The sequence below is a fragment of the Haliaeetus albicilla genome, chromosome 2 (assembly GCF_947461875.1).
Source record: "Haliaeetus albicilla chromosome 2, bHalAlb1.1, whole genome shotgun sequence".
Lineage (NCBI taxonomy): Eukaryota > Metazoa > Chordata > Aves > Accipitriformes > Accipitridae > Haliaeetus > Haliaeetus albicilla.
Window position 1 is genome coordinate 54,565,254 of NC_091484.1, and position 23,985 is coordinate 54,589,238.

A 23,985-nucleotide genomic window follows, 5' to 3' on the forward strand; every position below is an offset into this window, starting at 1 on the left:
TGGTAAATCATGGACTGCAGAAGTTGTTGAGGAATTTATGTGATTTAAACTAAAATATATTATGAGCATAAATTAAGCTCTTGCAAAATATGCATGGTCTTCTGCAAACACTCACATGCTGCTGGCCTTTCCCTTGGAAGGCATGAGTGGTACCAGCTCCCTCTTTTCTCCAGGGGAAATCAGAGGTCTCCCCTCTGCTTTCAGCCAGTTTCCCCTCACCAGCCCTCCAGGTGCTGCTTCTAAACCTCTCAAAAACGGGAAGGGCATGTGGAATCGCTGGGGTCAGTTTTGAAGCCAGGAAAACAAATTTTATTTAAGCTATAGGATTTCATATAGGCTTGGTAGCACTGTGAGTTCAGATAGAGTAACTGTATTATATGCTGCTTTCTGATATTAATTTTTTTTCATTTGTACAGTATTAGACCTATTTTTTACTTATTCTAAATAAGTGTATGATGGCAAGTCCTCGACATACACTTTTTCAGTTACAAACCCACTTAGTTAAATTACGCTTCCCATTGTAAGAGGGGATCTGGGTCCACTCCCTCCCAGTTAAACCACCATAAGAACTGGTTCTGGAGCTGGACCATAATCATCCTCGAGGTCCTGAAAAGCATGTGCTGGAGGGTACCAGCTGGGAGAACTGGGAATTAGGCAGTCCAGATGTGTGTTTTCCCCCATGGAGACAGTGTAGATTAGCATCTCTTCTGTGATTTTTTTTTTCTGCGGCGAGTTTCAATATTTGTAGGAATCGGCTCTGTACAAAATGTTCTCTGCATCAGAGAACGGGCTCACTACGTGCCCAGCTCCTTCGCACACCCTGCCCTCCTCGCCCCCCTGCCCCCTGCATCTCCAGCCGCAATCCTGTCGGGGCAAAGACTTTGCTGGAGGGTGGGGGTTCTTCAGCAACGAAGTTTCTTGATGCTTCCCGAAAGCATTCATGGGCGCTTCCTGCCGGGGCTCTGCGCTCTCTGTGGATGGAAAGGAGCAAAAGAGCGTTTTTCGGGGGGGGGGGGGGGGAATTACGGTTATTTCCCAGGAAGGGGAAAAAAAAACCCAAACCAAAAAACGGGTTATTTCCCAGCGCCTTGCACACTGAGCCCTAGGAATGAGTCAGGCTTCTCAGTGCTGCCGCAGCCGGCTGAGCCCGCGTCCGTGCAGCGCCGAGCACGGCGGCGGGGCCGGGGCCGGGGCCGGGGCCGGGGCCGGGGCCGGGCCCTGCCGGGACCCCCCGGGGCGCCTCGCCCCGGGCCATGCCTGGCCGCGGCGCTCGCGGCGACCCTTGCGGTATGCGGCCGCCTTTGGCAGAGGCACATGAAGGATTTCATTGAGTGTGAAGACAGAGAGCAGAGACAGAAAGCAGAAGGAGGCGGCTGCAGCCTTTGTAGTCGGGGAGGAATGCGGAAATGTTGAAGCACTATGTCAAACTTTTTTGAAACGGGGTCAAGTCACATTCAGCCAGCGTGGGAAAGCAAGGGGGAAAAAAAAAAAAAAGTTGAGGAGAGGGGAAGAAAAAAAAAAAAAAAAGAAAACAGGCAGCAAGCTGCTGCTGCTCCCAGGCTGAACAGAGGCCGAGGGAGCGAGCGAGGAGGGGCAGCGCAGCGCAGCGCAGCGCCGGGGGCAGCGGCGGCGCGGCGGCAGCGCCGAGGGCCGGTGCCCGAGCCCCGCACCGGCAGGCTGCGGCCGGCGGGGCTGCGGTCGCGGCGCTGCAGCTCGCCGGGGGCCGCCGGCCGCGATTTTTTCTTTCGCGTTCTCACTCTCCCCGGGCAGCGCGAGGGCGGGAGGAGCGGGCTGGGGTTCGAGTGCGAGCTGCCTTCTGCGCCAAGGTGCAGCCCGGCGGCGGCGGCGGCGGCGGCGGCGGCAGGAGGATGCGAGCCGAGGGCGGCCGAGCCGCGGAGCAGCTACCTGTGTGGCCCGGGCGGCCGCTGCCGGGACCTGCCGGAGACATCGCCATGTGAAGGGGCAGACCCCGGGCCGGCTCTCCACCCCGCCTCGCTCAATGGGAGGTTTGTTTTAGGGAGGACTCACCCCCTCCCTCCCCAACCACCCCCACCCCCCCGGGGCTGAGGATTATTTGGGGATCTGGTGGCGGTGGAGGCGGCCGCGGAGCACACCAGGTAACGCGGGGCGCCCATGTGCTCCGCGCACCCGGCCCGGCGGCGTGGCCCACACGCCGTCCCCCGCCCGGCCCGGGAGCCCACGCCGCGCACCCCGCCGCGGACGCCACCGCGGACGCGTCCCCTCGGCGGCCGGGGCCGTGGGCAGCTCGCCCCGCGGTGCCGCCGCAACCCCTCGGGGTCGGCGCGGGGGCGCTCCCCGTGCCGGCGGCCGCCGAGGGGGCCGCGGGGGATGGGGGTGCCCTCCCGGGGAGCCGCCGGGGGGGGGGTCTCCTCGCAGTCCTGCCGAGCAGCCGAGCCGCCCGCCCCCCCCCTCCCCCGGAGAAGGAGCGAGGGGACGCCGTTCCCCGCGTGTCCCCCCGCCGCGTGTGGGGCGCCCGCGGAGGGGACCTCGGTGCCGAGGCTGGGGGGGGGCGGGGGGGTACGGGGGTGGGCCGGTGGGCACCCTCGTATCCCGCCGTGCCCGGGGAGGGCGAGCGGTAACTTTCCACCCGGCGCAGCGGCCGCGCCGAGGCAGGCCCGCCGCCCCCGCGGCCACGCACACGGGCGTCGCCGCTGCCCGCCGCCCGGGGGCGCGCTCCGCAGCGGCGCGGCGCGGGGCGGGCTGCAGGACGCGCTGCAGGACGCGGCGCGGCGCGGTGCGGGGCCGGCTGCGGGGCGCGGCGCGGTGCGGGCTGCGGGGCCGGCTGCGGGGCAGGCTGAGGGGCGCGGCGCGGCGCGGGGCGGGGCAGGCTGCGGGGCCGGCTGCGGGGCGCGGCGCGGGGCGGGCTATGCGGCTCGGGCGGCCCCGGCCGGGGGGCTACGGGACAGGTGTCCCCCCGCGGCGGCGAGGGCAAGGCGCGGCGGTCCGCGCTCGGTGCCGCCCGGAGATGCTGCGGGCGCGGAGGTGCGGGGTCCGCGGGGTTGCCCGGTGGACGGGCGGTGCGGCGGCAGCCGTGGTGGTGGCAGCTGGAGTCGGTGGGGCAGGGAGGTGCCTCTGGCTGCAGCCGGGGAAGAGCGATGAGCAGCGGGCACAGGTTTCCTTTAGATTGCTCTTATTTTCATCTGCAACTAAGGTGTAAGATCAGCGTATATGTGCAAAATACCTCCGGCTTTATGCGTGGGTTCGAGTTAGGGGATCCCCGACTTAACGATCTGGGGCTCTTTAGTCCTAGCACGGTAAAAATGCAGTGTAGGAGAGGGTTACAGCCCCAGAGGTCGCGATATCATTATATTAAAAAGGGGCAGGGGGAAGAGGGAGCGTTGATGTGGAGCTTTGTGAGGGGAGAGGATTTGCCCACCATCCCGCAGAAAGTGTGGATGAAACTGGATGCAGAAGGAAGCGCTTCTGCTCTCCAGCCTCATGCACTAGACAGCAGAGCGTGCTGCTCCTGAAGACCATCTTTCTTCATGCTGCTCTGCAAGGAACTGCTGGCCACACACCCAGCAGTAGCAATATCCACAGCTAAAACCCTTACATGTTAATAAGTTTGCTAAAGTGAGCATTTCTGAATCTATCTCAGCACACAATGCTCGGTAGCATACTATTACCGTCATTTAAATACGTACATATTTCTCCTCCCCACAGGCGCTTTGAGGCAGGAACTTGTCTCTTGCGATATGTTCATGCAGGGCTCAGCACAGGGGAGAGCAGATCAAGGCTGAAACCTCCAAAGGCTATTATTTACAAATAAGTAACCGTAATATTTCCGAGACTCCACCATGTGCACTGAAGAAACATTTGAGTCCTGCAATCCTGGCATAAGTTCCTGGACATAACTTCCTCTCACACATGCATAGTTAGCTCTGCCGTCCCCATCACCCCTGTCTCAGGGTCATCCTATTCAGCCCATTGCTCAGTAAAATCCCACAGCACGCGGTTGCTCTGTAGCTGTGTATTGTAGCCTTCTGTGCAGACCATGATAACTTTGGAGTGTTGTATCAGCCATGCAGGGACGTTGAGACGTGTCACCCTGGTGGTTCATGTCTTCCTTTGCACCACGTTTTTGCTTTGCATGTAGCTGCCTACTATATTAGTTTAATTGTCTCAGTTTTTGAACAATGCAAAGTAATGAAGTAAACTGAACTCACTTTTCTTGCTTGGTTTGTCCTCTAGATCTAATTGGCTTTACACAGACAATGCTCTCAAAGACTGTATGATAATTCCTAGTGGCTGAAAGAGGAGGCACATTGTGTCCGGTACAGAAGAGGAACAAGAACAGGAGGGCGAGAACTTCCTACTGTCCCTCTGGCAGAGGTACCAAGTGCGTGGCCTATCTGCAACGTGAGCAAAGTACTAATTTTCAGAAAGCAAGTGAGACTGAGAGCCATCCCGAGGCACGTGGATCACGGGAGGAAGAGGACCGGCGCCAGCATGGATAAGGACAGCACAAACGTGGCAGACCAGCAGTATGAATGTGTGGCTGAGATTGGAGAAGGAGCCTACGGGAAGGTGTTCAAAGCCCGAGACTTGAAGAACGGAGGTCGCTTTGTTGCGCTGAAGAGGGTGCGGGTGCAGACCAGCGAGGAGGGGATGCCGCTGTCCACCATCCGAGAGGTGGCAGTTTTGAGGCACCTGGAGACGTTCGAGCACCCCAACGTGGTCAGGTGAGGAAGTGGGGCAGGCGTCCCGATCAGCGGGGTCCTGGTTTTAGTACATGAATTGGGCAAGCAAGAGCTTGGATACATAAATGGACTGGATGCTAGTTTGGGTTTGTGGATGAAGTGAGCACTAAACTGTGTACATGAAGTGTGGTTTGAGGTTTCAGCAGCCCATGGTGCTGCCTGCCAGACCTCGCCTCATCCCTGTGCATTGCCTCCCACACACACAAACACCCATCTCCAGAGGCATAGGTGTGTGACTTAAGTGTTTGAGTGGATGGGCAAGGAGCCATATATACACTATTTCCTCAGGCATAAGAGAAAATGTAAAAAACCCAACGTCTCCCTGCTTTTGTCTCAAGTATTAGTTCTGCCAGCTGCAGCTGATTTTTAGCAGCTCTATTCATTATCGAAATGGCAAAGATTCTGAGAGCGGTAGTGGAATGTGCGTTCCACCTTTTAGATGCTTTTATAGAGAGTTGTAGATTATCGTGTTAAAGAGAACTAACAGCTTAAGACTTCAAGCTTTGCAGGCGGCCTTACAGTTGAATACTGTTTGACTGGTACTAATTTCACCATGTGCTGATGATTGTGCTACCAGAGTGCAACAGTACAGACGTCAGGCCCAGCTTGCAAAATGGTGGCAATGTCCCCAGGATGTCCATTCTGTTGTGTCGGTAGCATAAACCCTGGATAAATGACCTGTGTTTTTTAACAGATTCTCTCAATGGTAAGGCTGGCCCTACTGTAACCTCTTGCATTTTTCTATAGCTGGAAACCTCCAGCAGCCTGTCAGCATCTTTTATTAATATTATGAACTTTAAGAAATAAGCTTCACTTTGCAGATAGCCAGGTATGCAGTGATTTGAAACTGGTCAGCATCTTGCTGATGGTGCTGTATTAGCAAGAATATTTCCTGTTACTTGCATTATTGTACGCACATACGGCATAGCAAAAGGAAAACATTTTATACTTAAGTAACACCAAGACTCTCTCAGTCCTAGAGAAATAGATACTCTGAAGTTGGAGGTGACCTTCAAAATGGCTTGTAGCTGTGATTCTCCTGGTTTAGGGTCTGAGATGAGGGGGCTTACAGTAGGTGCAAGAGGAAAGGTGAGACAGAGAATAATATTTAAAATACTAAAGTGAATAGCTAGAGATAAATTAATTTTTGTTCATCTCACGGCAGTGTAATCCAACAGTCTCATTTCTGTCTGAACTGAATAGGTGAAGCATGTGTATTCTGAAATACTGATAATGGAGTGCGCATCATTGGTCTCACTGCAGTGAGCAATGGGATATAGGCTGCCACCGACACTTTTCCATTGCTAATCAAGCAAATCCACAATTTGGTTAATAACCATTATTTTGACTTGCACCTAGTAATGCCAGAGGCTTCATCAGTAAATTTCAAAAGTGGGGGCATCTATGTGTGGACAACATGTTGTATTTGATCACCACAGCAAGTGCCTCGGTTTACAGAGAAGTGCACACAACGTTCTTCCTTGGCAGTAGAGAGATAACTGAGAGTTCTCAAAATCTCTGAAATCCAGCCCAGTAATTTATGAGAGTAAATGAGGATTTAGTTGTCCAGGCTTAGGCGTTTACATATTTGAAAATTGTAAACTTTGTTTGGGAATAATCCAATACAATACTCCTGAATTTTTCTGGCATTGAGATCTTTCCATATGAAGTAAAAGATTTTTTTTAAGAGCTTTCTAATCCTGAATTCAGCACAATCATGAAAATAAAATTCTTGTTTTCCAAAAAGCTAGTTGATGAACTGACTATGCAGCTGCAGGCTTGTTTTGCTTGGGTTTAAGTGCAGCACAATCTCGACATAGCGTTGCATAAATACATTGAAGCTGAAAATATTTTTACAGGTCTGAATGAAAATTCATTCTCTGCAAGCAGTAAGTATTTCAACCAGCAATATGAGAATGTAGTTTCAATATAAAAATCTCTGCAAGTGTGTTCCAGGTCCTCATAGCAGTGCTGTGAAGCCTGTACCTTTTGCCATAAGCAGCATTTCAGATACAAGGGTTTGGTCTGTGATGTCTCAGGATGCTTAGGACCTCGGCTGAACACCTTTTTCCACAAACAGGCAGGGGAGTATAAGAAGCAATTTCAAACATTATCTCTTCTAAAATGTGAGGAATTCTATTTAAAAACTTGCCCCTGTTGTGCATGTTTTTAATCTGTAGAGCAGATGAAGCTGTAAGTAGCACTTTGAAGTGACTGAAATCGTATCCTTAAAAAGAAAGATTATCTGAAAATATTTAAATGCCCCAGTTCTGTTAAAAAATACGGTAGAAGAGTTTGTAATTTATTGAAATTAAAGGTCTATTTTGTATTATGTAAATATACTCAGAAAAGGAAATACTGTAAAAGAAGATCTGCAATTTTAAGCAGCTGACCTAGCTGTACTTAGTTATTGGACATATTATGCTCACAAAAATGTTCATTGTTTGGGCATGCATTCTGGAAACTGGTATCATGGCCAGGCTATTAAATAAAAATTATGTCTGGATTAAAATGTACATCATTTTCAGAGCACTGGGATAACAACACAAACATATGAAATCAAATTTTTTTTATTTTGAGGGGGTGTCTAGCTTTTTTCTGAATATTACAGGGAACTAGCTTGAGTGAAATAAGTGAGACCTGCAAATATAATGTTGAATCTGTTACCTCTGAGTAATGGCATGTGTGATCCATGAGTCGCTCAATGCAAACCGACAGTCATTCTGTGAGTCAAAATTTAGACAGACTTCAAACAGATGAGCCACATACGCCCTGTGCTCGGCTGTTGTACTCTGGCATCAGCTGACAGCAACAGCAGAAATCACAGGCCATGTGAACTTATGCTGAATGTCATGCTGAACTCAAATGGTAGGTCTGGGCTTCTCCAAAGAGTACAGTAAGGAGCTCGGCACTCCAGGGCTTCTCAGTGGTGCTGAACGTGAAGAACAGTTTGGTAAGGAAAAGACCCAGTACTTGCTAGGCAGAGGTAGAGCTCCATGGTTTTGTTGCTCATGGAGCCAGGGTGCAGGACCAGCATTGCTACTGCAGCCCAGGTTTGTCATAGTAGTCGCAGATTCCCTTCGTCTAAAATCCTGAGAAATGCTTAGAGCCAAAACTGGTTTCCAGTGCTTGGCATTGGGGATGGAAGAGAATTTTCTTCGTAAAGTAGAAATGTCTAAATAGCATAGAATAATTTTAAACAATCGTATTTTTCCGTGCTACTGCTTGCTAATCACAAGAGCTTCGTTTCATGTTCCTTCTCTCCGAGTCTGTCGTTTCCATATTCGGACAATGAAGAGATGCATTTTTCGCAGCACAGTTGCTTTTACAATGATAGATAATGAAGTTATCTAATGAAGGTAAGACTTCACTGCAGAACAAAGCAAAACAAGGTGCAAGATAAGAAGTGAAAGGAAGTCTAATTTTCATCAGGACTGTGATGGTAGTGGAAGTGTCTGGACTATTGACTATAATGGAAATAAGGCCTGGAAAACTGGTCTAAAAATTTGCAGGGCTGTCAAAAATAGTATACAGAGAGTCATGGGAAAAATACAGTTAAAAGGATGATTGCTATGTGCTTAAAGTCCTCTTCTGTTCACATTTGCCTTTGTATAGAGTTCCCCTCTGTCAGGACACCTTACTCTATGCTGTTTATCTTCACAAAACAAAGTAAAAAAAAGAATCTTCAAGAGTACATCTTACTGTGAATTGTTCTAAAATGAGGTACGTTGTAGGCTTTGAAATGTCCTTTGTAACTGGTAGGATGATTAAGGTGCTCCTCTAGGTCACCTTTCAGATAATAAGATGTAATGCTTTACTAAAGCTTTACTATATACAGTAGTTAAATCTGGCAGAAGTTGGTCCAGCACTTATGTAGCTTAGTGCTGTTCTGTTTAGGAAAAATGAAATATATGTAGACAAAGGACAGACTTTGCCAGGAATAAATGACATATTAGATTCAGGAAATTCCTGTGTGTAAAACTGGGAGTATTCCCTGCTGCAATATATCTGTAAAAATTCTTTTTGTGATTATAGTGCTAAATTCAGCAATATATTGTGTTCACTTTATCTCTCTCCTGCTGGTAATCAGAGGAATAATTTTCCCTTAATGTTAATCATTCATCCACTGTGAATTTGCACTCTGGGAAGGTGATACACAATACAGAATACTGTAATTCTTGCTGTGCCTGTTTTGTAACATATATATATATTTAACAGTTTTAATGGTGTTAAACCTTAAGCAAATAGAGCAAACCTGCAAAGTTGTATATTTTTTCTTTCTGGCTCATAGTCTTTTTGATAAAAGCAACTTTTTTAGTGTTTTCATGGGTAGTAAGTCCTCAGTTTTAAAATAACCAAAATTATATTGAATATAATCTATTACAATATAATCTAATCTGAGTTATTATTTCAAAGATAAGTGTCAGAAATATTGCCATTCAAGGTCGTCATTACCGTATAATAAGGAATTAAAAAATTTTACTTCTGTCCTTCCTGTTAACTTGTAGAACACAGGTAATTGACTTAGGTTCAGCAGAACGATCCACTTAGCTGGAAGTTTAACTCTATACCTCAGTCTTTTTGATATACAGATCAGTGTGGGGGAAACCTAGTAATTACGAGTATTTGCACAATTATGCCATGTTCAAGGATTTATGTTATTTTATGTCCATTGAAATATAAACGATACTGTGAACTGCCCTCTGTGGTACAGCAATACTGTCACGTTGCTTTTTCACTGCTTTTGCAGTCCAGGGGTCCATGCTGTTATCTCTTGATTTGCACTTGAGTGCTTGATGGAGCCCATCAACTGATTCCCTTGTCAAGGTAACCTGAGCGTGGGGGGAAGAGGCTGGGGCACACGTGACTCCCTCATCCCCATGTGCCCTGACATGAAGACTGGCACTTGACTCTGCTCAAAGGTCCCAGAAGTGTATAATGGCTTGGTACTTAAAATTGTGTTACACTTAGAAGGTGTCATTTTATAAGTGTCTTAAAATTCCCTGTCTAACCTGATAGAGCATTCAGAACATATCTGTAGCAGCTCATCAATACCTAGCTAACCTTTTGCAAGGCAATTTGAACATGTAGTTATCTGCTTTGTTCTGTTTGTTAAACTGAAATGATATGGACACATACAGAGGGAAAAGAATTTCAAAATGCAGTAGCTAATTTTGTTTCTCTTTCCAGTTTGTGGTGACGCTGATATTGGCTACTGGCTTTGTTACTGTGCTGTTAATAAGTTTAAAGGATGATCTTCTTGAAATCATTGAGATGTTCCATTCCGTCAAGTGAAACATTTCTATTTTAGGGGGTGTTCGTCTCCAGTGAATTCTGCTTCCTTCCTTACTTCCCCTTTCTGCCAAGCTAATGTTAAACTTCTAGCATGTGACATCATTCTTACAGATCAGCAGTGTGCTGTATTGTGTGATACAATTTATTTTTGTGTAGCACTGCTCATATAGCATCTGGCAGGCGCCTGTAGAGAAAGAAATGGTTACCTCTGCATTGCTAGGTACAGGGATTGTCTTGCACGCAAAAAGAGTAAAATAAGATGCAGGGATGGAGTGAAACAGAAGAAACTGAACTTGAAACTTGCCAAGGTTAAAGGGATTAATGTGGCAGATGAGTCTCAGCTGAGGTAGAAGAGGTGGATGAGTAATGGGAAGGAAAAACTGAATGAGCTTCAGAGTCAGTTTTAGTCTAACACAAACAGGAGAGCCTTCAAGGCAGATGTGAAGACGGGAAGTGCCTTGGCAGGAGAGAGGCATTTCCAGGCTGGAGAGTGGTGGTGGTCGGAGGGAAAGGGAGATGGTCCTTGCACTGACTGGCCGCTGCAAGGAGGGACACTGCAAAGGTCTTGGGGAGGGAGGAACTGCCCCCTGGAAATATGGCTTCTCTGACGGCAAGAGGGCAAAGGGGAATGACGTGGTTGACACTGAACAGGGTTTGGCAGTAGGTAGGGTTTGGAGGAGTTTATTAAGTTGGCAGAGGACATTGTGAAGGGACTGCACATGAATGCTGCTGGCCCGTCATCATGCTTGCAACCCTCCAATACACAGAATAAGCACATACAGGGAAAATAAGTGATATTCCTCCTGTCCATAAGAATTGTTTATTAGCAATGGATGTGATGATTTAGTTTGAATACGTGATCTGCCAGAAACAGGACAAGATAAGGGCATGTCAGGAAGGAAGAGTTGAATATGGAATAGCCTTCTGAGCCTTAGGAAATTCAGTTTCTGGAGCGAGTACAAGCTTTCTTCAAAAAGTATTTTATCTTATTCTGAATCTAAGCTTTTTACAAAAAACATGTTTCCAGTCTTTGTGTGAGTAAATCTTAGTCATTTTAGATGATGTCCAGTGCTCCCTTCCTTTTTTAAGTCTGTGGATGGTTGTGTCTATGCTGTTCTTGGAGAGATCTAGTCTTGCTGGGTCCTGCCCAGAACGGAAAACCAACTCCACAACCATTGCTGGCGACAGTCTGTGACTGCCAGGCTAAGTGTCAGCATCCCTTTGGCTAATGGAGTGGGGTCTAGGATCCAAAACTGAGCCTTGAAAAGGACAGGAGAGTGGATCGTCCAGCCCAGAAAACAGGGGCCAAAGTAGATTGGTTGGGACTTTCCAGTTTGCTTCATGGTACCTACCGCCGACTGAAGTGCGGAACAGAGCAGGGAGAAGGAAAAGTGCTCACTTTCCAGGTGTTCGAAAGAGAGTAGGCTGGAGGCTGTGACTTAGCAAAGCACTGAGTGAGTGACTTGGGTACCCTCGGTGAGGTTTAAGTCATTGTTTGAAGTTTAGCACAGATGTAAGTGCGTTATCAAATAGAAATAGCTATGATATTAAGTATACACTGAATTTTAAAATGCTTTTCTGAATAGAGTTCAGGGACAATATACATAAGAGTATGAATCACAGATATTGATTCTTATTCATGCATTACATTAACTGAAGCCTTATTTCTAGAGAATTTTTCTATTAAAAGTTAAAATAAATCATGCAGAATAAATAACTAACCTGATGTAGCAGTAATGCAAATTTGGCATCGAGAGTGGTTATTTGTCTTTGTAGCAATTCTTAGTTGACTTAATTTAATTCTGAAGTTTTAAAACTATTTTGTAAAGTTTCATAACCCTAAATAAAATAGAAGTTGCTGTTCATTCCAAAACTTTGCAGCAGTATATAGAGCATTTGGTTTTACTCTTTGTATGAAATCCAGTTGTTTTCCAGTTTTGCTGAACAAGTTGATTCTTAATGATCTAACAAATTACCAGAATATAACTGTGTCCATACACATATATAACTAAGCTGTGTTTTTTCATTCAAAAGAGAGGAAATTTCTCCTCCTATATTAGTTCTTCATATATTTTTCTTATATCCTGAAAAATATTTTAAATTACACATGCATGATTATTTAACAGGTATACCTTTAAACTATAAAGTATTTGTATTTAATAAACAAACCACTTCAGAATATTCCAAGGAGTGGGGTTTTTTTTCCATTGTGTACTTTGACATTTTCCATTTGGGAAACCTCCATTTGGGAAGCATTTGATGAGATGATCATCAAAGAGTGGAAATGTGACTGTTGATTTCCAAACTGTTTCAAAATACCTCATTGCATCCAAATTCTTGTATTGATTTTCCTATTTATTTGTTTACCCTTAGCCTTTGAAAATTTGTCCCATCCTTAGAAAATGTTCACAAGGAAATATTCTGCTAAATAATCCTTTTAAAATCAGGCCTTAAAATTCTAACAATACAGTTGTGTTTTTGTTAGGTGGAACAAAGGATGTTTTATATGAGCAATAAAAAACTCTTCCATATGATGCTTTAGATGTCTTTTTAGGGTTTTAGTAGAAGAAGGGTCTGTAGCCTAAGAAGCATCCCACAGAATTTTAGGACCAGGTGATGATTTCAGATCCCTAAATACAAGGTGTTCTGGAATGTGCCAATTTGCTGATATTGGTAGAGTTGCCCTGGGGTAGATATCCCATGACATACTTAGCAAACAGTTTACAAATTTAGCAAAAAGTTCCATAATGTTTTAAAAGCATTCATACTAACACTGAGTGTTTATCACTCTGGATTATCATTAACAGGTGACTGATCCTTTCTTAGTAAAAGAAAATAAAAAAATAACTTGCCTATGAATTCATCTTTGCAGGAATTTCCCATGTTTAATGATTGAAAACTCAATTCTAGTGCAGATGAATCATACTGAGTTTAAATGAAACCTCTTGAGTTTGGACTTTTGCAACATTAGTCAGTGCAGAATGTTACATATTTTGATAAAAACAGAGAAAGGAAGTGAGAAATAGAATGGAAAAGCCTGTGTGATTTTTTTTTCTCTCTCTTTTATGTGAAGCTTTGGCTAGTCTTTTAATATCTGTTTGAAGTGTGGTCCCTATGATAAATAACTGAAGGTGTCTGTTGCTGTTTAACAATGTCAGAGAATTCCCTTCTCCCTGAAATCAATTAATTATAAACTGGAAATTTCAGTACTTTGTTCACTGTTTCTTAAGTTAGCATATTTCTAGGAGCTTTCTGTGAATGTAATTCCTAGCTGCACTGGTGCTTTTGTTTCTCTTCGTCTGTGGAGCCAGGGCTCTACTGTAAGGATAGAATTCTATCACTTTTTTTTTCTTTTTTTTTTTCACATTTGATGTGGTATTTTGCATACAGCTGCAGAGTAGACAGTTACCTTTGAAAAGAACATTTGGCTGGTTTAATTTGATTAGAGCAAACCACCTCAATCATTTCTGAACTAAGACCGTTTTCATTTTAACTTGGCAGTAGGAGTTGGGAATGTACTGACTGTGCTTAGATGTTTGGGGGAGGACTCGTTTGGATACACAGCTACCGCCGAAGTGAAACAACCTTAGAGGACTTTGCCCACTCTGCTCCTTCCCCTTAAAAAGGGAGGGCTGTGAAGCCATTGAATGTCACGTTTAACTTTCACTCATTATGACAAGGAATTGGACTCCTTGTGAGTGTTTCTACAAAAAATTGGAAACCTTTAATGCAAAGAAATACATAATGATACATTTTAAAAAAACCCCATGATATTAAAAACAGATCCAGGACATGAAAGTCTTTTATTTACAACAAACTTAAACAACCCTAGCAACAGCATTTTGAATAGAGTTATAATAAAATCCAACATATAAATAGAAATATGGTGGGTTTCTCATAGATACATTGTATCAATGTTAAAATTGTATCCCTTTTAGTAAGTCTTAGTAAGATTCCTACATTCTGTGATTCTCCTAGCTTTGACTTTCTACCGCCTTCCTCCTTGTATAAATACATTGTGATTTTTTTATGTTGCATATTAAAGTTGAAATTAGATTCTTTATATTTAAAGTATTATGTATTGTATATAATTTTTGCTTTTCAGTTGCCCTCAGTGGTAATCAAATAATTTTCCTAGAAAAACTCTTGTGGCTGTCTAGAATATAAATGTGTCTCATAATAAATGACAGCCCTTCAATAAATTATAGTCAGATGGTATTCTCCAGAAAAGACAGTTCTGATCTTTAAGTGCTCTGACTTTGCAGTAGTGGATCACCATATATACAATGTTTTAACCGGAAGATTACAGTTGAAGGAAGATCTTCTGGTTATGCTTGTATTATGTTCTGAAAACCAATATGCACAGTTAACTGTTCATCTATGTGACGGGGGAATTGCATCCATGCCTTCCAGCTAATTCAAGAATACAGTTGTAAATTTAAGGCTTGAGTTTCCACTGGTGAAGTTAAAGTCCATAGAGCTACACTGAGTCAAACAGCTCTGGTTCTTCAAATCATAAATTCCTAATGTTAAGATGAACAAAGATGCATTAGGACAGGCAGGCTGTGGAGAGGTGTCCCATCAAACATGCACATTTGAGACCTTACCGTTCAGATTTTAGATGCTGCAACTACTGAGTTCACCAAACTGGGGTATAAAAATAGTTCTTTCATTAAGTTTTTCACTGGTAGGGTCTCAGAGCTTCTATTGACCTGTTTCGCTCCTCTTAAGTACATTCCCTTTTAGCACTGCAAATAATTCCTCTCTACCTTAGTATGTACCCTCTGAAATATTTGAAGTCTATCTCTATGTTGTCACCTAAGCAATTTGTACAATGCTGTGCTTACTCCCGAACTCCAGGTTGCATCACAGACATGGTCATTTTAGTGGTACGTACGTCTCCCTACTTCAAGAGAAAATGCTTCTGTAGCTACAGAGACTTTCTGATTGCTGTACAGCATTGAAAGTTTGTGTCTAACTTGTTATTCACTAGCACAGCACTAGTACCTTTATTATTTATTTCCAGGTTCCTTTGGGACAGTGAAAGTTAATGACCTGTATTATTTTTCTCTACTAGGAAGTAGGTAATGAGGTGAATCTCGTTTTGCTAATTTTATCTAACAGCATACTTTGTTTGTATTTGTGATCTTTATGACATAGAGATTGAGCAGCATCTGCACTTCTAATTAGTGTGTTGTGTATCCTTAGATAACCTTCTAGATTGTTAATGAAGATAGGCCTACCCACTGATGTTTGTGGTTTCCTTGCAGACATCTCTAATCAATTTGTTGCCTCAGTGTTCATCTCTGCTTTTTATAAAATGCTGAGCAACAAGATCTGATCAAAGCAATAATACCCATATCCAGACAGGTTTGAATCAGTGACTATAGTCTGAAAATCAGAATTAAATGTCTCATTAAACTTAAAAGATGTGGCATTCTTGGAAGGGCCCAGACAAGTTAGTACTTCTGCAGAACTGAGCACCTGTATCTCTTCATTGCATGGAATTCCATTCATCACATTGCCTTTTCATTTGTAACATCATTAAAAAAAACCAGAGTTGCCTGGCATTACTTAATTCTATGCTGCTTATTATTCATGTTGTCTCTCTTCTTAAGAAATCAAGGTTTTATTACTTTTTCATTTTATTTGGTCAGATTAAAATATCTTTTAGAGATGTCAGTTATTTCAAAAGCAAATCTTTATGCAGTAGTGAAAAAATACAAACAAAAATGAGACTGGAACAGAAGACCATGTCAGTACAACAGCAAGAATAGTTAGGAATTGCACTGAATAGTCAGGTAACCCAGCTGACTAAAAATGAAAGGTACTTGTGGCTATAGATAAAACCCAGATAGGTGAATTACACTGATGAGGGAGTCTCTTTAGAAGACATTTTAAGTATATTAGAATGTCCCAAATCAATAGGATATTGTGATGTTTGTAAGGAAATACATTTCAAAGACCGCTTGGTTTCCAGTAACCCAGAGTTGAGAGTGGGCAAGACCATTCTCCAGAAACAAAGCTTAAGTCATAAAAAGCAAATTTGAATCTTCTGCCATCCTCTAGATCAGTGAAAGGATATTGAGCCTATAATTCTGGGAGAAGCTGGAAAGTCAACTAAGTTTACTAAAAGAGTAATAAAGGACAATTTCAACCACTGTTCATAATAAAGTGGACAAATCAGAAGGTTTAAAGACAAAATTTACAGACACCATCAGTGAAGCAGCTGTTCCTGGAGTGCAAGGAAGAGCGACCACTCTGCATAGCCTGAAGTAACTTGCAATAGCTGGTTTAAGAAATTCTTATAGTCAAGACACACAGTCATAATGGCCGCAATAATTAAATCTTATTTTGGGGGGAAAGGGATGGTTCCCAAACTTGATGTAGTAACAATATGCTTTAGAAAAGAGAGATTAAGAAACAGGAGGTAATAAAAAAATTCAACGGTCAAGAGGAAGCATATGAAAATGCTTAGATTTAACATGGTAGGTACTTAAATAGAGATTTGTAGCAGCCCATTTTGTCACTCGAGTCATACACCTTTCCCTGGTGTGTTGCTTCATCCAGTCACTGGAAATCCGGGCTGCTGCTTTGGAGCTATAGCTTCTTCCTGGGTGCTAGATATAACAGGACAGTTTAAACGTATTGCTTCCTCAAACTCTCCAGAGGGATGAGGGATGTCAAAGGGAGACACCAAACTTTCTCCCTCTTATGGCTCTGCTCCAGTATATCATGATGGATGCACAGAAGGTACACATAGCCATGCATAAAAAAAATAAAACAGGAATGTAAGATAATTGTCAGCAGATCTAACTTTAACCAACTGAATGTTAAAAGTGTACTCCATCCTAGTCATTTAGAGTCTCCCCATAGTGAGTGCAGAGAGAGGATGGGCTTTCTGAGAATAATTCATCCCACACACCATCTGTATCTGCCCTGGAGCAGAATGAATTGCCCTCTGGAAATGCCTGCCTCTCTCTTGTTGACTGCAGAGATAGCACACGTGGCTAATGCAGAGTGGTCACCCAACTGTAGCCTGCTACAGCCAGAGGAGATTAATGTCAGTAAGGTTCAAGTTTTAAGGTGGAAAGTGGAAAGACTAGTAGGGAGTTTGTACAGCACATAAGAGAAGTTACAAAAGCAAATGGGAAATTATTTTGGGTGTGGGGGAACAAAAAGATGGTGTTGGAATCAGAGAGCACTTCAACTATGAGAAATTAGAGGAGGTAATCAAATAAGAAATTAGCATTATAGGGGATTTTTTTTTTTTTTTAACCAAAGTCTGTAGTATATGGATTGTTAGTAAGGGTTTGTACAAGACACTGTTTTTCATCTGGCAAAAAATGATGTACTTTTCCTAATAGTGGAGTGTGGGTTTCTGCAAAACGTACTGACTTTAGACAATCTGCTTCTGGTTTGTGCTTGGCGTTAAAGTACTAAGGGGAGCAGGATGTAGCTGGAATGGGTGGGCATTGCCTGGTTACCCTGTACCCAATTTTAAGCTCAAGCAGAAGCTGTTTTGGTTGAATCTGGTTAATCTTTTACAAGAGGAAGAGTAGCTGAAGATGGGTGTTGGAGATGGCCAGTCATGCAGCCTACAAGTGGTTTAAGGCACCTTTCAAAGCTTTCTCAGATGTAGTTTCTCTTGTGTATTTTTCTCATTTCCCTTCACTCTGCCATACTGGTCTCATACTGGATTTGCCACTAAGTAAGTGGGCTACTTACCTCATTATTGATAAAATTCTGATGCTACGCATAGTTTCATTGCCTCAAATTCCTTTTGAGAAAATTACGTGATAGTACAATTCCAAGTAGCTGGAAAATTCCGGTGTCTAACTTATATTCCACTCTGAATTATGCAAGACCTGACTGCTTGGAAAGCAGTGGTACTATACCTTTATCTCTTGGAATAATTGTTTTGCAACTGAAAGTTTTATTTTTCCATAATGTCAAAACATGTCAGCCCAGATTGCTCGGTAATAACCTGAAAAATTAAAATCAATCAATAATGCTAACAGATTCTGCTCCATTTTTTATGTTGAGTGTCTGTTGGAGCTAGTTCTTTTATAGCTTGATTTACAAAGCTCAAAACCAGCTTTTTTTTATTATGGAACCACTAAGACAATATAATTGTAGTAAAGCAAATAAGTTGCTCTAATAAGCTGTTTGGATATGCATATTACATATGGGGGTGTGTCTATATGTGGAAAAGAAAAACCATGAAAATTTCAAGGTTTGACTGCATTTATACCAGGAAATTCAGAATTATTATTTTGTAACATGGATGAGGATTATTAGACATGTAGGACTGCAATTACTTTAAATTCTGTGCCTTAAAAATGTCTGAACAGTTTTCTTTTTTAAAGTTAAAAGAAAAAATTAAAAGGGAATGAGGGCAAGCCAGGAAAAAAAACATTCCAAAAGCTAATTGTTTTTAAAAAGTTACCTGACATTGAAAATTGGAACTTGGAACTGAAATGCCATCTCACTCCTAAGTATAATAAAAGAGTAATTTTTATTAAATGTATTCTGGAAAGAATAAATGAAAATTATAAAGCCTGATGTGAGTGGCAAAGAGCCCAGGCAATATCCAAAAGAGTAAACATCTAATGGCTTAACCTAACTGGGGCAGAGTCTGCTGCAGCAGGCAATTGAACAGGGGATATCAATATTTAAAAGCAGCAGAACTAATTTTTGAAACAGATGGCTTTTTTTTCCTCCTATGTGCAGTACAAATATATATTTTTAAAGGTTTTAGGGAATATTTAGATGATGGGATTATGTGTCTCCTTTTAATATTGACCCTTTGTTAAATTTTTCAAATCTTGTAAAATTTAAGGTCACTTTGATCTTACTTCTTTCAAGCCTGAAACTGCCATCTTTAAATTGCATTATTTACTCAGTTCCAGAACTCATTCATCTCAGACCACATCCTTTGTACAAAAATATTGCAATTTTGTCAGCTCATCTTGTCAGCTTTTAAATGGAGGCTCTTAAAAAGACTCTTGAGTTCTGAAATAATTTAACTAAAATTTTCTGAATGGACATGATTATCTTGGCATTTCTAATATATTGACCACTGTCATTTTCACAAGCCTGAAAAAGTGTTCTTGTGCTTTGGAAAACCTAAATCCATGTCACTTGTCTGCCTTCTGGAGCGAAATAATGCGGACTGTACTGTGCTTAGATCAATAGTCATATACCATAGGGGCTTGCGTACAGAGGCATTCATGGAAATGAAGACTACTGTGTCTTCCTGGATTTAGCAAAAAAATGGACTTGAGACAGTTATTTCACAGTCAAATATTTTCATAATCCAGACACAGATTCTTATTTCAGAACATATAGATGCCAGTTGTGGTGTTTGAAAACCAAGACATACCTGCATGAAAAGTAGGTAAGGGAAATCACCAGAAAGTTTGACTTTTTTCTTCACAGAAAGTCACTTCAATTCTGTGATAACTCGGAAGGCGGCTGAATGGACCTTTATAAAACATATGAACTAAGTCACTTCTAAGTGGAGACAGCTGGGGTCTATTTAATATCCTGTGTAAAATGGTAGAGGTCAGCTTCCTGGAATAACTTAGGAGTTTTATTTCACGAATATCCTACTGCTGCAGGGACCTGGTGTGACGGTGAGGCTCTCGAACTAAAATGCGCCATGAGGAAAAGCTCCAGGGCTGTAGCTCTTGTTCTACCTCTGCATTTCGTGTGGGGTGGTAGGAAGCATCTTGTGGCCTGTGATATCTGTGCATCCTCATAAATGTCTGTTTTGTGGGTGCTTATTAATGCAGGCAACTAGTCTCTTTTTTTTCTTCCAATCCTATTTTGTTATGATTTAGGCATTGGGATACTAATTGAAAATCATCAAGAAGTGACACTTCGGACAATAAGTGATTCTCAAATGTACTGACGACCCTACATACTTGGGTTATTTTGTAATTTGGGACCTTGGTTCCTAAATCACTTAACGTATCTTGGCAGTTTTATGATGTCTAATTTTCCCCTTGCAATTAATGCTGCCATATCTTTACTATCTAAGATCATATGTTCCCTGTATCTATTCAATTTAATTACTCTTGACTCCTGCTATTCCATTTTATATTGGCCACGTGGGTGAAAAAAATTCTATTTCTCTTTGTAGGCCTGTGCCACTGGTAAGTGTTTGCACACACGCAGAAGTTACACGATATAGCAATTGATATAATTGGTAGTCCAGTGACACTGTAGTCCAGTGATACCTTAATTAAAAGCCTGTGGTTCAATAAGCATGAAAATTCATATAAAAATTGTACATAAATAATGATGTCCAGTATGATTACATATATTTCACAGTGTGAAAATTTGGCTTTTCCTTGACTACATATCTGAATAGAAGATAAATGGAAGCTCTAAAGAAGAAGTGAGAAAGATAATTGTTTCTGTTAGATGGACAAAAGATGGAAACTGAAAACCAAAATAATAGTAGCGTGTCACTGGAATAGGCAAGCTGATCACAGCCAGAAAAGCCTTTTGTAGACTGTGCTGTTTCTGTGGGCCCTGTATGGTGTGTAGTGTTGCCTGTTCAGTCAACTGTACAAAGGCTCAAGACCATCAGCTGTGCTATAAGTTTCTGTGCTGTTTCTCCGAACAGAGGTAAATAGGATGATTGCAGTGTTTGGGGGTGGATTAGAGAAAATAATGAGGAGCAACTCCTTCAGCCCTCGATGTCTCCTGACTTATTCTTGAAATAAAAATAATTACATTAATAAAACAGTTCATATGTGGCTTAGAAAGGGTTAGAACAATTTCCGTCTCACCCAGTATTTTTCTGAAGTGAGAAAGAGCAGATAGCTTAGGGAATGGTGTAAGAGCCCGACGACCTGAAGTGATAATTCCTGGCAAATTAAGGCTCGACAGTTTTGACACCGACTTGCTCTGTGATCTTAAGTAATCTGCGTCCACTGCTTTGTAAGTCCATGCAGCATTTGCAAGCAGATGTGAGCCAGCCCTGCCTCATTCCCAGGCAGATGCCTACTCGCTCTGCCGGTGCTTTGAGCCAGCTGGAAGCCGCGTAGCCATGTTAGTGCTGCAGAGCCTCAGCCATTACGCTCTGCTGTCCTCAGATCTTCCTCGGCTCACCCTGAGCTGACACTGGCTGCCTGGACGTTGCAGAGCACGCTCTCCTTTGCTCGCAGAGCTTGGGTAGATGTACTTTGTTTTGCAAGATGTATTATAGTTTGCTCATTTTTTTCAGAAATGTGAAAGATGTTGTTGCAAAACAACCAAAGTACGGTCTTGTTGTGTATATACATCTGACATGCAGTATCATTTACCAAATGCTGAATTCATTTCAAAACTATCCATGCATTAAAATGTAAACCCTCATCTCATGCTGCTAGAAGACGCCCCAAAAGAAATAGTTGCCTTTGCCCCGAAGTAATAAAACAGTCGAATAAAATTTATTGCCAGCTCAAAATGCTACTAACACCTCATTTTCATTGCCAAACTCTGCAAATAATCTTTAATTTGTTTTCTTTTACATATGTGTGCAAGAGCTTAAAGGAAATACTTAAAGAGCTGTACAGCCTGTAGAATACTTCACTCCATGTGCATTAATCTTCAAACGGCTGGCTCACAGTGCCGTGTAAACTGGCTGGAAAAGGAGGAAATGTGTATTAGGCTCCTACCTGAAGAACTGGAGGATGAAAGCACCTGAGAATCTTACAGAAATAGACACTTGTAATTTTCTTTACATGTGCTATGAATAATTTAAAATAAAAAAAAAGAAAGCTTAGTAGAAGAAATTACATAACAGCCAAGGAGCTTTTATGGCCATGTGTGAATGACTGTGAATGGGAAAAAGAGCAGCCATGAAGTCCATATTTATAAAAACTTGTAAGATGTAATGTCTTAAATTCTGATGGAAGGTGTAAGGAATTTGCATGCTAATGGAAATGAGGATCCCTTTTTATGTATCAACTGTTTAAGAGTAATTGCCCCCTGGCTAAATTTATTAAGCCAGAAAAATCTTGTAAATTTCTATTGAAGATTTATTAGTCCCATTTGTTTCTGTTCTGTACAACATGAATATTAAACTCAATCCTGCAAGTTTGTCACAGGTGAAACTCCCTTTCAAATTAAAGGAAATTCTGGACCTGAGCCAAAGCCAGTTAAATGCATGTATTTACTTCATGAGGCTTAGGTAAAGGCTCTTGTGTGCAGAGCTTTTTAGGCTTGATCCTGGTCTGTGGGGCTTGAGTGAATAGGGCAGAGGCATTTTCAGTGTCTTTTTTTTTTCTTTTGACTTCTCCCTCATTTTGTTTTAAGTTGCTCATGAGAAGAAATATTTTTAAATATCTTCAAAAATCAATTGAACATAATCTGGAATCCCACCAAGTAAAATTGCTCAGTTATAGTCTTCCCAGGAAAGAGTCATGTCTCCTAAATTCAGTTAAATTCAAGCATCTTGTCTAAATTAGTCATCTAGGCGTCTTCCATAGCAAGCTGGGACAGACAGTACCCACCCCCTCCCCGAGTGATTCAACCAACCTACTTTTTTCCTTTGAATATACAGAGGCCTACATGATCCATCCAGACTAACCACCAAACCCCTGAGCAACTCCATTACATGAGTTGTATCTCTTCCACAGTAGCTGAGAGGAGAACTCAGCACTCCACGAGCTCTCCCAGGCTGTTGTGTAGATGGATGGCATTTGAACTGTCTGATGATGGGTAGCCAAAGACAGCTGTGTTCAGCGGAGTTGTTTGTTAGTTTTCTTGCAAGCCTTAAATCTGCCTTCTGTATGTGCTGAATTTAAGTGTTACCTTAACTTTGTATTCCCTTAGTTTTGATGCTTTGCTTTTAGAATAAATATCCCCTCACTGTTTTCTTTCACTTATGAAGTTATATTTTACTCTCTGTCACTCAGTTTTTCTTTTAGAAAACAACTTATAAAGAGGAGTGCAATGTTTAGGTGCATAAATCTGGCTGCCTCCCAAAACCTGGCCCAATCCTGTTTGTTTTTCTTACCCATGTGAGCAATTGCCTTTGTCTTTTGATTTTTGGAAATCACCTGAGTGCTATTTACTTTTGGGTAGATGGGATGTGATTCATAGCACATTAAGTGGTGGCAACAGGACACGGTAAAGTGCCGCTGGGAGGTTGGTTGAGTTCACTCTGCTCACTTCAGGTTTTGCTGAAGTGAATGGAGGAATTCCCTTTGTCTGAAGTTAATGGTGCCCCTGGCATCATGGCACATGGTCTTCTTGGGAATACCTCTGGCATCAAAGCCTGATCAAAGTCATTCCCCATATGAAGTGTAGCCAAAAAGCACTGTGAACTGCGTCTCAATTTTTATGTCTTTTAACTTCATGCAGGACAAGCATGTGTGGAAATCAACACACAAAATGTAAGACATCTTTTGGATTTTCACTTGGTCTATTGCTGAATGCGGCAATGGCGTTCGCCATCTAACCACTGTGCTTGCGTTGGAAGTGGGTGGATATATCTGGTCCGTTTTCAGGAAATTTTGAGCAGTTCTAGTGAATCCATAAACAGATTGTTTTAACAGATTTAGACATTTTTAAAAAGTTGTTTTCATGTGGTTTAAATACCTGGTGTTAAATTGCTGTTTCTATTTGTAAGATAACAAGAACTGTTCCTATCAGTTGCTGTTTTCTAGCCCCCTAGGTGAAAACTGGGAAAGCAATGGTTCATAGTTTTGTTCATTTCAGAATTTAAGGAAAAACAAATATTATGATGAACTCCTCAGAACAAATCATGAACATCGTTTTCAGAGATGTATGGCCATATTCAAGAATTAACTTGAGTCCTAAAGGTAATTTAAAAGTTAGGAAGGAGGGAGAGTGGTACACATAAGGACAGTGAGGTGCAAAAGGGCAGCTTACACGCAGGGCCCCAGGTTGTAGAGTTCTCACTGCATGGGTAAGAGAAGCCAGACCAGGAACCACAAACTCCAACTAT

General features: G+C 42.5%; 1 protein-coding gene across 2 annotated transcripts in view; it reads left to right on the forward strand.

Moving 5' to 3' along the window:
- Positions 1-1,281: 1,281 nt before the first annotated feature.
- Positions 1,282-23,985, forward strand: part of CDK6 (cyclin dependent kinase 6) — a 140,961-nt gene continuing 118,257 nt past the window's right edge. Inside the window, exons 1-2 of one of the 2 annotated variants that reach the window (XM_069775039.1) lie at positions 1,282-2,117; positions 4,213-4,703. In XM_069775039.1, coding sequence (XP_069631140.1) covers positions 4,471-4,703 — 233 coding nt within the window. In that variant the 5' untranslated portion in view covers positions 1,282-2,117; positions 4,213-4,470. The remainder of the gene's footprint in view (positions 2,118-4,212; positions 4,704-23,985) is intronic. The other variant, XM_069775036.1, reaches the window with a different exon arrangement.